Source organism: Mustela nivalis (assembly GCF_964662115.1).
Source record: "Mustela nivalis genome assembly, chromosome: 4".
Taxonomy (NCBI): Eukaryota; Metazoa; Chordata; class Mammalia; order Carnivora; family Mustelidae; genus Mustela; species Mustela nivalis.
The window spans coordinates 65603739-65618660 of record NC_139023.1 but is presented as its reverse complement, the minus strand read 5'-3'; the positions used below and the strand labels follow the sequence as shown (position 1 = coordinate 65618660).

The 14922-nt window shown below is 62.4% G+C and overlaps 1 protein-coding gene across 7 annotated transcripts; it reads left to right on the top strand.

The window, feature by feature from the left end:
- The first annotated feature begins 407 nt into the window (after positions 1 to 407).
- HGFAC (HGF activator) lies at positions 408 to 8646 on the top strand. 7 transcript variants are annotated; one of them, XM_082728059.1, is made up of 14 exons: positions 408 to 564; positions 1151 to 1331; positions 1482 to 1578; positions 1832 to 1911; positions 2646 to 2768; positions 2857 to 2988; positions 3122 to 3232; positions 3310 to 3484; positions 3629 to 3714; positions 4378 to 4633; positions 6593 to 6732; positions 7080 to 7220; positions 7326 to 7455; positions 8220 to 8646. In XM_082728059.1, exons 1-14 carry the CDS (start codon positions 457 to 459, stop codon positions 8629 to 8631), a joined length of 2172 nt encoding a protein of 723 aa, XP_082584185.1. In that variant the 5' UTR covers positions 408 to 456; the 3' UTR covers positions 8632 to 8646. The 7 variants fall into 7 exon arrangements, with proteins under 7 accessions (XP_082584185.1, XP_082584184.1, XP_082584183.1 ...); XM_082728058.1 differs by having other exon boundaries at positions 7307 to 7455; positions 8209 to 8646; XM_082728057.1 differs by having other exon boundaries at positions 7307 to 7455; positions 8206 to 8646.
- Positions 8647 to 14922: the final 6276 nt, after the last annotated feature.

The following is a 14922-nucleotide window of genomic DNA, read 5'->3' as shown; positions in this document are numbered from 1 at the left end:
GGTGACCCTGGATGCCTGGCAAGAGCTCTTCTGGGGCCCAGCCAGGGCTCAGGATAAGGTGTGGGAGCCTTGGCCAGAGATGGGGACAGCACCAATTATCCAAGCTGTGAGGAAGCTAGTTCACTAGTTCACTAGTTCACAAAGGGACAGCGGCCAGTCCCGTGGAGAGGTGGGGGCTGGGAGTCCAAGCCCCCACGGGCTGTGTGTCCTGCCAGACTTCCTGGGGAGGAGGCATCGCAGCTGAGACCTGAGGACCTGTCGGGTCCAGGGCCAATGTGGCTCATGCCAGAGGGGACAGCTGGGCCAGACAGGGTGAGCTGGGCAGCAGATGGGGGGACATGTGGGCCCAGTGCTGGAGGCAGCCAGGGTTAATCATTTCCAAGTGGCCTTGACCCCAACCCAACCTGCTCGCCGCTTCCACCTCCCGCCGCTCCTTGTGCCAGCCCAGGAGGAGCCATGGGGCTGTGGGCCTGGGGTCGCAGCCTTTGCCCCTCGCTGGGAATGGCCCTGTTCCTGCTGCTGCTGCTGCTGGGGTTTCATGGGGCTCAGCCCCAGGCTAGCAGGGTGAGCACTGACCCCGTGGCATGGGGACCGTGGGCTCCCCGTGCCCACTCTGGGTCCTGGGGCCGGGGCTGGGGAGGACTGGGGAGGGCTGTGGAGTGGGTAAGGGACCCAATGTGCTGCAAGCTGGCTTTCTGGCCTCCAGCAGGCAAGGTGGGTGTGCTGGGCTGGCCTGGGGGACAGGAGGCCTGGGGATCTGAACTGCTGGGCCCCCACCGGGGGACATGAGGGCCACTCCCCTCTCTTTGGGCTGCTTTTGCGTCCCATTGTTTGGGGGGTGGGTAAAAGGAACCTCCGAGGGCCTTGCGGCTGCTTTTGTCCATCCCCCAGAACAGATCCCCAGAATCTGAGGCTGGAAGGCAGGGGTGCCCAGCCTGGGCAGACACCCAGCCCGCCCTAACCCAGCGGGCTCGGCAGGAGGGAAGGGGGACAGCCAGTGGCCAGGTTCCCCTTGGTTTCTACTCTAAGGCCTGAGGGCCCAGTATGGAAACTAAGGTTGGGGATGGCGATGAGCCCAGCTACTGGGGGGCTGAATGTGAGGGGGGCCACCTCCTACTGACACTATCACAGCCCTCTTGGCTCCTCCTAGAACCTGACAGAACCCCCAGAACCTAACGCCACAGTGAGCTCTGGGACCCCCATGATCCCTGTAACCTTGGTGACCCCTGTGAGCCCAGCCACGAGTGCTCCAGAGCCACAGGGACCCGGTGGTACAGGACTCACCCCCCCACCCAGAGCAGCTCCCTCCAGCAGCAGCCCTGGGGGCCCAGGTGGGTCAGGAGAGCTTCCCGGAGGCGGTGGGCTACACCTGGACGGGTGGGTTGGGAGGCTGGCAGGTGGCTGCTGGGGAGCAGGGTGTACGACATGGGGCAGAAGGTGCCCAGCGGGAGCCCCCTGACCGCCCTCCGCTCACCCTGCAGTGCTCACAGAGGACGGGCGGCCCTGCAGGTTCCCCTTCCGCTATGGCGGCCGCATGCTCCACTCCTGCACGTCGGAGGGCAGCGCGCACAGGCGATGGTGGGTCCCAGGCAGGGTGAGGTCCGCCAGCAGCGACCACCAGCCTCCCCTCTTCCGGATCCCCACGGCCCCTATCCACTCTGGAGACCCCCCTGCCCTCTGCCCTTTCTCCCCAAGCCCAAGCCCCAGACCCAGCAGGGAAGGAAGGCATGGGTGTGACTGGGGCGAGTTACCAGCAGCCGGCAGGGCATCCTGCCAGAGGCAGGCTGTGGGAGGCCTCGGAGCCGGGACCCACCTGTGTCCTCACCCCCAGGTGTGCCACCACTCACAACTATGACCGCGACAGGGCCTGGGGCTACTGTGCCCAGACCTCAGTGCCCAGGGAGGACCCAGGTGGGTGCTGGCGGGGGGTGGGGGGGTTGGGAAGGGCCTGTGCTGGGGGAGGGGGGCTGTCCAGGCTGGGGTTGGGGGTAGTCTAAGGGAGTACTAGGGTCAGCCCGCTGATGGGGGTGGGAGCCAAGGGGACAGAGCTGACCTGGGACAGGGAGTCCTGCTTGGAGTGCAGAAGAGAACTTTGGGGTTGACCCACTGCACCCCAGGGGGGCTGCAGGAGTGCAGAGGGTGGAACCCCTCCCAGGCAGGACCCTGCCCTGTCCAGGAGCCACAGGGCTGCCTTGGTCATTGCTGGGAGTAAGGCGCCCCCTGGTGGTCAGGCTGGGCGCTGTGGCTGCACAGGTGGAACCCTGGGCAGAGATGAGGGCCCCTAGGGTCTGCAGAGTGCCGGGGGTGCTGACAGCCCCACCTGCAAGGATCCCAGGAGGGGACTGTGCTGACTGATGGGGGCTGGGCTTCCAGTGTCCTGGTACAGAGCCAGAGGCCTGCTTGCCCAGGGTCTGAGCATGGCATGGGGTTGGGGGTGGGGGGCTGCTGGGACAACAGGGAAGGTCTGCACCCCTTCTTAGGACTCCTGCACCCCAAATAACCCAAGGAACCCAGAGGGGCAGCATGAAGGCAGCAAGCCCAGTGAAGGCACTGAAGGCCTTGGAGAACAGAGAGGGTCTGGGGGAGATACCCCAGTGGGCCGGGTTCTCCCACACCTGCTCCCTACTCCTCCTGCCTGTCCCCAGCTGCCCCGGATCCCTGTGCCTCCAGCCCGTGCCTCAATGGGGGCTCATGCTCCAACACCCAGGACCCCGAGTCCTACCACTGCACCTGCCCCATGGCTTTCACAGGCAAGGACTGTGGCACAGGTGTGCACACCAGGTCCTGGGAAGATGGGTGGGGGAGGGGCCTGCCTGAGGGCAGCGGCCTGAGGGCACTCTGCAACCTCCCCCCAAGAAAAATGCTTTGATGAGACGCGCTATGAACACCTGGAGGTGGGCGACCGCTGGGCCCGAGTGAGCCAGGGCCAGGTGGAGCAGTGTGAGTGCGCTGAGGGCCAGATCCGCTGCGAGGGCACCCGCCACACAGGTACGCCGTGGCCGAGGTGGCGGGCTGGCCCAGGGTCCCCCAGCCACAGGCCCCAGTGGGACAGCCCCGACCCTGCCCTCCCGCGGTGGGCACCCTCAAGGCCTGAGGCTGAGCTCCTGAGCCCTCCCCGCAGCTTGCCTGAGCAGCCCGTGCCTGAATGGTGGCACTTGCCACCTGATCGTGGCCACCGGGACCACTGTGTGCTCCTGCCCCCCGGGCCATGCCGGGCGGCTCTGCAACATTGGTGAGTGGGTCAGCCTCCTGACCCCGTGCCCTGCGGCCCCCGGAGCCCAGGCTCACCACCCACCATGCCGCCCACAGTGCCCAGCCAGCGCTGCTTTGTGGGGAACGGCACTGAGTACCGAGGTGTGGCCAGCACCGCAGCCTCGGGCCTCAGCTGCCTGGCCTGGAACTCGGACCTGCTCTACCAGGAGCTGCACGTGGACTCCGTGGGCGCTGCGGCCCTGCTTGGTCTAGGCCCCCATGCCTACTGCCGGTCAGCAATGGGGCCCCAGACCATCTGCACAATCAGCCCAATGCTGTTGCTAGGGGAGTGGGGGGGAGGTCCGTCAGGAGTTCCCTCACAGGGTTCTCCCAGGTCCCCTGGCCCCGGGCCCACCCGCCTCTCCATGCACCCCAGGAACCCGGACAAGGACGAGAGGCCCTGGTGCTACGTGGTGAATGGCAGCGCCCTCTCCTGGGAGTACTGCCGCCTGGTGGCCTGTGGTGCGTGAATGGGCTGCAGGCGGCTCGAGAACCCTGCTCCCACAGGAGTCACGGCCATTTTTCCCGCGTCTCTCCCCTCTTTGGAGCACCACTGCCCCCTCGGGAGATGGGGAAACTGAGGTTCCCTGGAGCAGGGCTCAGCTGAGGCCATGCGTCTGCCAGGCACAGGGGGTCTGAGCAGGCCAGCCAGTCTCCAGGTCCTCCGGGTGGCTCCCACCCAGCCTGAGCCGAGCTGAGGGCTCCCAGACACAGGAAAGGGCCGGTCAGGGGTGAATAATGGGGTGGGAGGGCCAGTAGCCTCCCCTGGAGCCAGACCCTGGGAGCGGGCAGCTCCAGGAGGCCAGCCTGCCCTCTGGTCCCCATACCCCTGGGGCCACCCAGCCGGCCTGGGCTCTGAGGTCCCAGGCTGCTGAGAGGGACAGGAAGCCCTGCCAGACGTGCCATACCACTTTGCTTCCCACAAAGCCTGGTGACTGATTTGGTCTTGTTCTCCCCATTGTACAGAAGAGGAAACTGAGGCTCAGAGAGTAGATTGTGTGCCTGTGAGGGCATAGCCGTCTGGGGTGGGGCGGGGGGTGGGTGAGGACAGCAGCCAGGACCCACTCTGGGCAGGGATGTGTAGAAGGAGCCCCAGCAGTGTGACCCGGTGACCTGTGCTCCCAGAATCCCTCACCAGAACTCCGCTCCAGACCCCTGAGGTCATGCTGAGACAGGCTGAGCCTGCCCCAGGGGGACGCCAGGCCTGTGGCAAGAGGCACAAGAAGAGGAGCTTCCTCCGGCCACGCATCATTGGGGGCTCGTCGTCCCTGCCGGGCTCCCACCCCTGGCTGGCCGCCATCTACATCGGGAACAGCTTCTGTGCAGGCAGTCTCGTCCACACGTGCTGGGTGGTGTCCGCGGCCCACTGCTTCTCCAGCAGGTGAGCGGCTCTGCCCATGCCCCTCACTGTGTGTTTCAGCCCATCCACTTGCCCTCCCCCAACTTGGCCACACACCCACCATCCATTCCACACCTTCACATCCACCATCTGTCAGCCTCCCACCCACCCATCTGCCACACACATGTCCCCACGTGTCCCCACAACCCATATAACCCCAATCTTTGGTCTCTCATTTTCTCGTGGCCCAAGGACCCCAGGTGGGGGTGGGGAAGACCTCCGTGTTCAGCCTCGCCCCTGCTCGGGGTCACTGCCCAGTCCTGCCCGGACAGTCATGCACTGGGTGGGGTAGTGGGGCGGGGGAAGTTGGGGATGCTGGGCATATTATGGGCAGGCCCTCCTCAGAGAAGATCCTGCCCCCCCATCCCTGACTGTGCAGGGGGGGGGCACCTTTCCCCACCCCTCAGCAGGGACTCTTAGGCCCTGCCCACTCCATGAGCTGGGAAGGCAGACTTGGGCTGGCAGCTAAGGGAGTGGGGGTCAGGGATGCAAGGCCCACCTCTACACACCCAGAGGAGCCTGCCAGTTCAGAGCAGGGAAGGCCAGCCCCTCTTGGGCTTCACCCAGTGTGATGGGAACAAGGTTCCCCATCTGGGTGTCCAGACTAGGAGGCTCCCCAGGGGGGTCCAGTTGGAGAGGATGGCATCCCAGGGATCAGGGCCTGGGGGGTTGGCAGTGTGAGTCTGGCCTTCAGCCTCCATTGGTCACCCAGGGACTAAGGCATGGGTGGGGGCCAGTGGGTGCAAGGCCTGCCCTATGTGGAGCCTTGACAGGCAGCAGGCTTCCCACTGGGCCTGGGAAGTAGGGTCTCTGAGACTTCTCCAGTATGAATGAGATTGGGTGGGGGTTTAAGAGGCCAAGGGAGGGGAGCAAGCACCCATTCTTCACATCCAGGAAAGGGTTGGGGTTGAGACAGGGGCGCTGGAGGTGAACAGATGGACTCTGGGTGGCTCCCCAGGAGGGGCATGCTCCTTTGGCAAAGAAGCAAAAGGGGCAAAGGACAGAACTAGGGGCCCAGAGCCGGTGGACATCCACCCTGCCCGGCTGCACACTCAGCCCTTCAGCCAACCCAGTCCTCCCATCCCTGGAGGCCTGCATTCACTGGCCGACCACCCCAAGAGCATACCTTTCCCCCGCCGAAGTGAGACCTATGGATCACCAGCTCTGGCCCTGGACTTGGGTTTCTGACCCTGCCCTGAGGCCAGTCACCAAGCCCCACTGTGTGCCGAGCTGGTGCCTGCCCAGGGCGTGGGAGCCCATTTTCCAGAAGGACCTAAGGCCTGGGAGGGCCCAGGGGCCAAGGTCCCACAGGGGCCTGGAGCTGGAGTCCAATGAAGGAGGGTCAGGTCTGGGTGGGAGTTACCCCCTTCATCAGGAGCTGGGAAAACAGAGGCCCGGAGAGGGAACGGGGGGACTGAACTGGGGGCCCAGGGCCTATGCCCAGCAGGAATGAAGGGCTATATCGGGGAGACCCAGGCTACATAGGAGCTGGATCTGGCCACCAGGCCTCCACCCACTCAGGCCCCAATCAGCATAGACCCCACCTTGCAGGAAACCCTTAGAGTCACTAAAGGGGATGCATTAGAGATGGCACTGCCCAAGGTCGTGTGTGGCCACAGCCCACCATTCCCCTGCTCCCTGCTCAGGCCTCTCCCCTGGGCTGCAGGGGACCTGCCCAGCATCGCCCTTGGGAAGACCTCCAGGATGCTGGAGCCGCAGCGGGTGGCGGGGAGGAGCCGAGGAGGGGAACTTGAGGGAAGGGATCTGGGGCGGGGCCTAAGGGGCCTGAGAGGCGGGGCTTGAAGGGAGGAGCCTGTGGGGAGGGGCTTGAGGGGCGGTGCCCGAGGGGAGGGCTTCTGGGGAGGAGCCGGTGGGGAGGGACCCAAGGGGCGGGGCCGGGGGGCGGGCCTGGGTCGTGCTGCCACCAGACGCCCTGCACAGCCCCCACAGGGAAAGTGTCTTAGTGGTCCTAGGCCAACACTTCTTCAACCAAACAACGGACGTAACACAGACGTTTGGCATCGAGAAGTATATCCCGTACCCTATGTACTCGGTGTTCAACCCCAGTGACCATGACTTGGGTAAGGCTTGGGACATGCTGGGGTGCACCAGAGCCATGGATGTGTGTGTGTGTTGCATACCCCAGGCCAGAGTCAGGAGAGGGGCAGGGGTGGGTAGGCATCAGGCCCACCTGGGGAGAGGGAAAGGGAGGGAAGGGGCAGGAAAAGAGACAGAGGGGGAAGGGAGGGAGTAGGGGGAGGGGAGGGCAGCAAGGGAACTCTGTATGGCAGAGTGGCCTTGGCCTGGCGGGAGGAAAACCTGGCAGGCCAGCCTTGCTGAGCCCTGGGCCGGCCCCCCTGCTCCTGGGCCCCTGCAAGGACCCCCACGTCCCAGGCTGCCCTCTGGTCTCTCTCTCTCTCTTGGCCAGTCTTGATCCGGTTGAAGAAAAAGGGAGACCGCTGTGCTGTCCGCTCCCAGTTTGTCCAGCCTATCTGCCTGCCTGAGCCTAGCAGCCCCTTCTCCGCTGGACACAAGTGCCAGATTGCAGGCTGGGGCCACCAGGACGAGAGTGAGTGGGGGTGGGGGCACCGTGCCCCAGGGAGTGGTGGCTAGCCCCAGGGAGCCTTGCCCCGCCTGAGAGCACCCTGTTCATAGATGTGAGTGGCTACTCCAGCTCCCTGCGGGAGGCACTGGTCCCTCTGGTTGCAGACCACAAGTGCAGCAGCCCGGAGGTGTACGGGGCCGACATCAGCCCCAACATGCTGTGTGCTGGCTACTTCGACTGCAAGTCTGATGCCTGCCAGGTGAGCCAGAGCTCGCCCCAGATCTCAAGACTGCCTGCCCCCTGCTAGCATTTATCAAGGGCTCCACAAGCACCATCTTCTTTAGGCTGCAAGATGGAGGAGCTGCTTTACTTCCCATTTGATAGGTGTGGAAACTGAGGCCCAGAGAGGCTCTGCCACTCTTCCCAGGTCACACAACTCAGAAGTGGCAAGGGGGGGTTTGACACTGGACCACATGAATACAACAAGCCCCTCTGGGGGAAGTCAAGGCGGGCTTTTCAGAGGCAGGGGCATTGGCACTTGTTTTGAAGGGTGAATAGAAGTTTGGCAGAGGGCTGTTATTTCAAGTGGGGAGATTAGCCCAGAACACAGGGACCACCTGGTCCACATAGGGTGTGTGCTGGTGGGTGGTTTGGGGAGCCAAGCTCAGATGCACGTTCCTGATCATGGAGTTGAGAGGAATCCATGGCAGAGTTTAGGAACTGAAATGACTAGTCAGATGCTGTCACAGTAGCCCTGGAATGAGGAGACTTTGTGTCTAGGGGACCAGGGGAAGGTGGGATAGTTTTTTCACTTGGAAATACCTTTGTCTTCTGTCCCCCGAGCTGTCAGGAAGTCTGTGTTGGGAGCTCCTGGGGAGTCCTCCCCAAAGGGACATCGGAGACTCTTCAGGGACGTTTTTGGGGTTGGGGTGAGGGAGGCGGAGCAGGAGTGGGTGGTGGGGTGTTTCACAACTGCTGAGGAGCTGAGCTGGTGCCTGGCTCTGACCAGCAGCCCTGCCGCAGGGGGACTCGGGTGGACCCCTGGCCTGTGAGAAGAATGGTGTGGCCTACCTGTATGGCGTCATCAGTTGGGGCGACGGCTGTGGGAGGCTTAATAAGCCTGGCGTCTACACCCGCGTGGCCAAGTACGTGGACTGGATCAAAGACCGGATATGGCCCCCTAAGCGGCCTGCGGATCCCTCCTGAGACAGCCCCGGCCTCAGAATTGGGCATCCCACCTCTGCGCTGTTCCCAGACTCCTAACAATAAATATGCTTCCAAGAACCAGGTGCACAGGGCCCATGCCTCTGCACCCCACCCTCCTCAGCCTTCCCCAGGGCAGCTCCCCATCTTTGCTTTCTCAGTGGAGAAGGGAGCCTGCAGCTCCAGGGGGAGTCTGGCCCCAAGGCCCAGGGGGTCAGGGCAGGGCACCTAGTGCCCTTCTCCTAGCCTACCCACCTTGGGCCACCCCCAGGCAGCGGGGGCTGGAGCCCACACACGCTGGTTGCCCCAGGGCAGCGCACAGAACTTGAAGATTTAAGACAGGTAATTTGGAACTACATACCGGCCCTCATTCTCCTTGGAGAAGGCGCCCTATATGAGGCTGTCCCTTAGCACTGTTTCCTAGGGCGAAGGCCAGAGAGCCCCCCTTGCAAAGAAGCCAGCAGGCCCGCGTGTCAGGGAGTGGAGGGCAGTGGGGCACTTCTGGGCTGAGCTCCTGGAGCCAGGAGGCTGCTGCCAGCGGGCCAGCACAGCTGGGGGAAGGAATCAGAGATGCCTGGAAGAGCTCCCATTCCAGGAAGAGGGAAGCAGCACCTGCAAAGGCCCTGAGGTAGTGGGGTGGGGCTTATCTGAATCAAAATAAGGAAGTGAGGCTAGAGACCTGAGAAGGCAGGGATGGGTGGTGGCTGCTGGCTGCAGTGGGGTACTGGGTTTGCTCCAGGGGTCCCTGATGGGGCTTCAGCAGGGTGGACAGGGGATGGCCTGGGAGTGTGGGGCCGGGCAGAGCTGTGCTGTAGACAGACCCCCTGCCCCCAGTGCCCAGAAGCAGCGCCTCGGGGGCTGGGAGCCCTGGTCTCAGGGAGAGGGCCGAGATGGCCCCACATTCGGTCATTCATGCCCACACCCACCCATCCCACTCTGAGAGGGGGACCCTCCTCCCAGAGCTGCTCAGAGGATGGGGGTCCTCGGCACAGTCCCCACACACCTCTCCTGCTCCTCGACCCCAAAGCCACCTCCTCTCCTGTCACCTCCACAGCCTCCACCTTAGACCAGGTCTTCCTGCCTCTGTCTGAGGTGACAGACCAGGACTTTCTCTAGGTCACTGCCCCCCCCCACCTTGGAGCTTCCCCCAATCCCTGGGGCAGACCCTACCTACCTCCAGCCTGCTTCTGCCCCACACTACTCCCCTACTCTGTGCTCTGGCCTCCCTCTGCCCATGCTCCTGCTGTTCCCATGCTTCTAGAATGTTCTCTCTCATACTGCCCTCCCCACTTCACCCAGCAGAACTCAGGCCACAACTGGACACTGTCCCACGAGGCCAGTCCGGTGAGGCCCTCTCCCGGCCGTTCTCCCCACTGGCACAGACGTCATGGGCTTTGCCCGCCTTGGCTGTCTGGGCCACACCCCGAAACCAGACCGATGCCATGGGAACCAGGGCAGTTTTGCCTTCCTCCTGTGATGGGGAGTCCAGCGCTCAGCCACTTGTGGACCCGGATTCCCTGGCTGCATCTGTTCCCCGTATCAAGAGAGGAAGAGCAACCCGGAACTGCCTTCACTGGGGGTTCCTGCACGAAGCTCTTGGGGGGAGGGTCCCCCTCTCAGAGGACAGAGCCTGGTCCTGGAAAGGCCCAGGCAGGTGTGCAGGGCCGCTCTCTGTATGGTGGGACTCGGAGCCCTAGGGCTGCCTGAAACACTCTGCTGGAGCCCCACCACGTGGGTCCCACCCCAGGCCACTGAGGCCGGTGCTGTGGCTTCAAGAGCACTGGGAATGCGGGGCCTCCAGTGGCCTGGGATTGGCTCTGCACACCCTGCATAGCCCCCTAACTCTTTTGCCCTGTGGGTGTTGAGTGTGGGTCTGTTAAAGTGGCGACTCCCGATGGGAGACAGTGTTGCGTGGCGCCGAGCCGGCCGGCCTGCAGTGAGCCGCGTGGAGTCCATGCGAGTCTGGCATCTTCCAGCCGCCCCTCCAGGTCGCTGTCCATTCTCTGCCTTCTGCGCCCAGAGCTCTGGTGCTCCAGGAGGCTGATCTCCACGGATGGCATGGCTCCTGTGCCCGCTGGGTTTTTGAGGACACTGGGGAGCCCCCCAGCAGGTCAGAGGAGGGAGGAGAATGACACTGGGATATTGACTTCCCTGGCTACCCCGTTTGGGGGTCACCTCCATGTTACAGGGTGAACCATGTCCTCCTAAAATTCAAATTTTGAAGTCCCAGCCCCAGGACCTCAGAATGGGATCTCATCTGGAGGGAGGGTCGTTACAGAAGTGATCAAGTTCCTGTGAAGCCGGGAGTGCGGGCCGGGACCCAAGAGGACTGCATCCCTAGAAGGAGGGGAAATGGGACACAGTCAGGCACACGGAAGTGCCACAGGGGACAGTGGCCATCTGCAAGCCAGGGACCTTCTGTTTCATGGTCCAGGGACCTCCCCCTCGTGCCTACAAGCAGTATCCACTCCTCCTGTCTAGCCCCGCCCCCCCCACCCCTGTTGACTCCCTTCCAAGACCACCGCTCTGAATTATCCTGATAGCGTGTGGCCTGGTGGGCCCCAGGGTGACGCCCACCCACTGAACTTTTTACAAGCTTTTTACCATCTGCTTGTATTTTATTTAGGATTTCACATCAGGCTTGTGAGTGAGATTGGCCTTCCTTGCTGTCTTCAGACGACTCACAGGATCAGTTTCAGAGTGTGCCTTCTTTATTATTCCCCGAGGACTCCAGATAAGGCTGGAATGATCTCTCTCTGAAAGTTGGGGGACTCCTCTATGAAATGCCCCGGGCCCCATATTTCCTTTGCAGGATGACATTTTCCTATGGTTCAGTATGTTAATCATTACCAGCCTCAGGGAAAATTCTGTTTCTTGTTGAGCCAGTCACAGAGTTTGCACTTTTATGAATTGAGTGTCTGAACTTCGGCAGTGGGCCACAGAGCTGTTGGCATTCCCCGGTCCCTGAATCTCAGACGTGCCCGCGTCCTTCCTTTCTGTCGGCTGCTGGAAGGTTCTCCATGGCTGCCGGGCCTGCTGCTGAACATCTGCTTTACTCCAGTGGATCTTTCTTAAAACCCTTTTCCCCTCTGGCAGCTTTTCCAATCCCCTTCCCTGCGACAGGCCGTGGGGTCCCCGTGACGGGTGCCAACGTGGGTTCCCTCTCTCCCCCGCCCTGCCTGCTGTCTGTGAGACTTCTGGTTGGTTCTTCTGGGCTGGGCTGGCTTTTCTTCCCTTAGCTGGAGGCATCAGTGGATCTTGGGCTGTCCCACTCCTGGGGGCCAATGGGCTCTTGGCTGGGACCATGTGGGGACGAGGCCATGTGTGGCTTCTCACCCTGCGGGTTAGCATAGGCTTGTTCACGTGAGGGGCTCTCAGAGTGTCTGTGAGCATTCCCACTGTGCCTCCTTTGTCAAAGCCTGCAGCTGACTGGTGGAGTGGCAGACTCGGTCTCCATGGACGGGGTATATGGCCTCATTTCCAGGGGTGAGGCTGTGGGGGCATCATTGCCACCATCTTTTCAAGGGATCACCCCCATTCTCTGTTCACTTGGGCTGCCCCGCTGGGGAGGAGACAACGGAAATTTATTTTCCCACCATTCTGGAGGCTTAAGTCCAAGATCAAGATTCAGCAGCACTGGTTTCTGGTGAGGCCTCCCTCCCAGACCACAGAGGGCTGCCTTTGCGCTGTGTCCTCACAGACTCCTGTGTGCATGCGCCCGGAGAGGGGAGAGAGATGGCTTTGTGTTCCCCCCTACTGGTGAGGCTGAAGTCCTGTGGGATTGGGACGCCCCCTCTTGACCTCACTTAGCCTGACTTGCCTCCTTAGAGACCCTATCTCCAAATACAGCCACATGGAAAGGTGGGGGCTTCAACCCATGGGTCTAGGGGACACGACTTAGCTCGTGGGATGTATGTGGGGGCTGGGCCTGGGAGTGGTGCTCGTACCCTTTGCCCGTGCACCCCTGGCCAGGCCTCCTCCCTGCAACCCCCCCCAACCAGGGGGTGCCGTGAAATATGAGTGAGCAAGGGGGGTGGGGGGGGACACGGGGCAGGTGCTATGTGTTTGTCCCCAGCCACACTGAGCTCCTGGAGGCCCAAGATGAGACTCCTGGCCTGGTCCTGACGATCCCTGTGTTTGTGACCCACGGCCATTTTCAGAGACACTCACACGCACAGTCGCACGTGGGGGCCCATCATCATAATGAGGCCAGAAGAGGAAACTGAGACCAGAATGTCACGTGATGGTTTGGGTTCACCAGGTGGTGAGTGGAGGGGGGCAGGGGGCCAGGGGGAGCCTCAAGCGGCAGACGCTGTGTCTGCATAGCCAGTGATGGGATGACGGTACCTCGTGGCCACAGATTCTGGCAGCAGCGGTGGCATCCCAGGCCACGATGTCCAGCAGCGGGGCCCCGGGCTGTGTGGTCCGCCCGCGGTGCAGCTGTCGTTCATGGCCGTGGGCTGCTGGGTGGGCGCCAGCTGTGTCCCATGGCTGCCAAGCCCAGCTGTGTGGCGGTGTGGGGCCGGGGTGGCATCTGGTCTCGGGAACAGTGCTGTGCATCCCTACTGCCCAGCCTCCCCAAACTCCCACGGACTCTACGGCCTCTCCTGGGTTCGACTGGAGGCCTGACGTGCTTCCAACAAATTCCTTCCTCCTTCCGTGGCCAGAGTCCTCTTCTGCCACTTGCAACCAGCAGCTCTGGCCATAACCACTGGGACAATGGTCCCTGTGCCCCTGGGGGGCTGGAACAGAACACTGGAGGCTGGGTGGCTGAGAAGCAGACATTTGTCTCTCACAGTCCTGGACGCCAGAACGATCTGGGTGCGGGCATGCTGGCTTCCTGAGTGTGGACAGGCACCTCCCAGGGCAGGGGGTAGGGGGCGGCGCTCATGTGGCTGAGAGAGTGCGTCTCTCTGTGTCACTTCTTACAAGGACACTGTAAGGGCACGACACACCTTCCTCAGCTCACAATGAGCTTACATTGAAAATGTCGTGAGTCCAGAATGTATGGAACACACTTAAGCGACCGAACGCACAGCTCAGCGGGGCCAGGTGGCCACACGCTTGGGACACGCACGTTAGCCTGCAGGTGAGCAGGACTGCCTGGCACGAGGCCTGTTCTAGAACACAGTGTCGGCCATCTCCTGGGTCTTCCTGGAAAAGACCAGCAGTGGGAATCTACAGTATGGTTTCTACTGGATGGGCATGGTTTCCCCACCATCCTAAGGTTTAAAAATCCTCAATGGAACAGTCTGTCACTGGGTCCCACGGGCTCTGCTCTCCTGATCTAATCACGTCCCGAAGGCCCCACCTCCCAGCTCCATCCCTCTGGGGGTTGGTTTCAATGCTGAATCTGGGGTCCACAGTGGGAGCTGAGAGGCAGAGAGGCCCAAGTTCTCGGGGGAAGAGGCTCTCCCACCATTTAGCAGCCCGGTGGAGAGAGGGGACGCGCCTCGGCCACATTTTCTGGGGCTAGCGGGGGAGCAGGTGCAGCTGCCGGGTGTGGCAGGACCTGGGTCAGGGCCAACTGGGGAATGCAGCAGGGGCGGCCCCTCCCTGCAGGAACGTCTGAGTGCCAGGCGCCCAGGCGCAGCGGATGTGTCTCTGGCCTCAGCCCCCGGCGGCCATCCGGCTCCAGGCCGGCTGTCCTGCGCCAGCCCCTGGGGGCCTGAGCTGCATGAGGGCATGAATGGGGCTCTGTGGCTGGGCAACTGCTCTGCCAAAGGCAGCACAGGTGATGTGGGGATGGGGGAGGTGGTGACAGTGGGAGAAACAGAGCTCTTTCTGGGCCTGGCATAACCCTGCATTGGAGTCCAGCCTGTGGCCCACCAGGGACCCACACTGTCAGGTCCCCAGGGACTAATGGGTAGAGGGTGTGTCCTGATGGAGTGAACCGGCGGCCTTCTGCACCTGCACCCAGCAGGATGGCTGCTCCTTGGGGATCCCAAACCCCCTGCCCTCCCCCCTGCCTGCTGCTCTGAGTATTACACCTAAAGGGCCTGGATGGGGTAAAGACACATTCAAGCCCCACACACGCCAGCCTTCCTGCCCTGTAGGTGCTGAGTTCCCGGAACAGTGTTTACTCCTTCCCTCTTCACCCTGCTGGATCATAAGCCCCTCAAGGTTGGGAACGGGAAGGAGGGCACACTACTAGGATACTGCCCCCAGCTCTGCTGGTGCCCCCTTGTTGGATACTCCTGAAGCCATAGGTGTTGGAAGCCATCTTGGATATGGGGGTAGATGTCCAAGGGGTACACCTGCCAGAGCCCCCAGACCACCTGGGCTCTGGAAAGACCATGGTCAGCCTGATTCGAGCTAGAGGATCTGGGATGGAAAATCCAGATGCTCAGAGCCCCCCACCTCCTGCTGTGAAGGGGGCTCCCTGTGGGTCTTCCAAAGAGCCTCACAGCACCTCTCCAGAGGGGATGGCTCTTAGCTGGTGTCAGTGTCAGGGAGTGGGGTGGTCATGGTCCCATCCACTGGGCCTCAGCAACCTGCACTGGGATCCATGATGCCAGGGGAC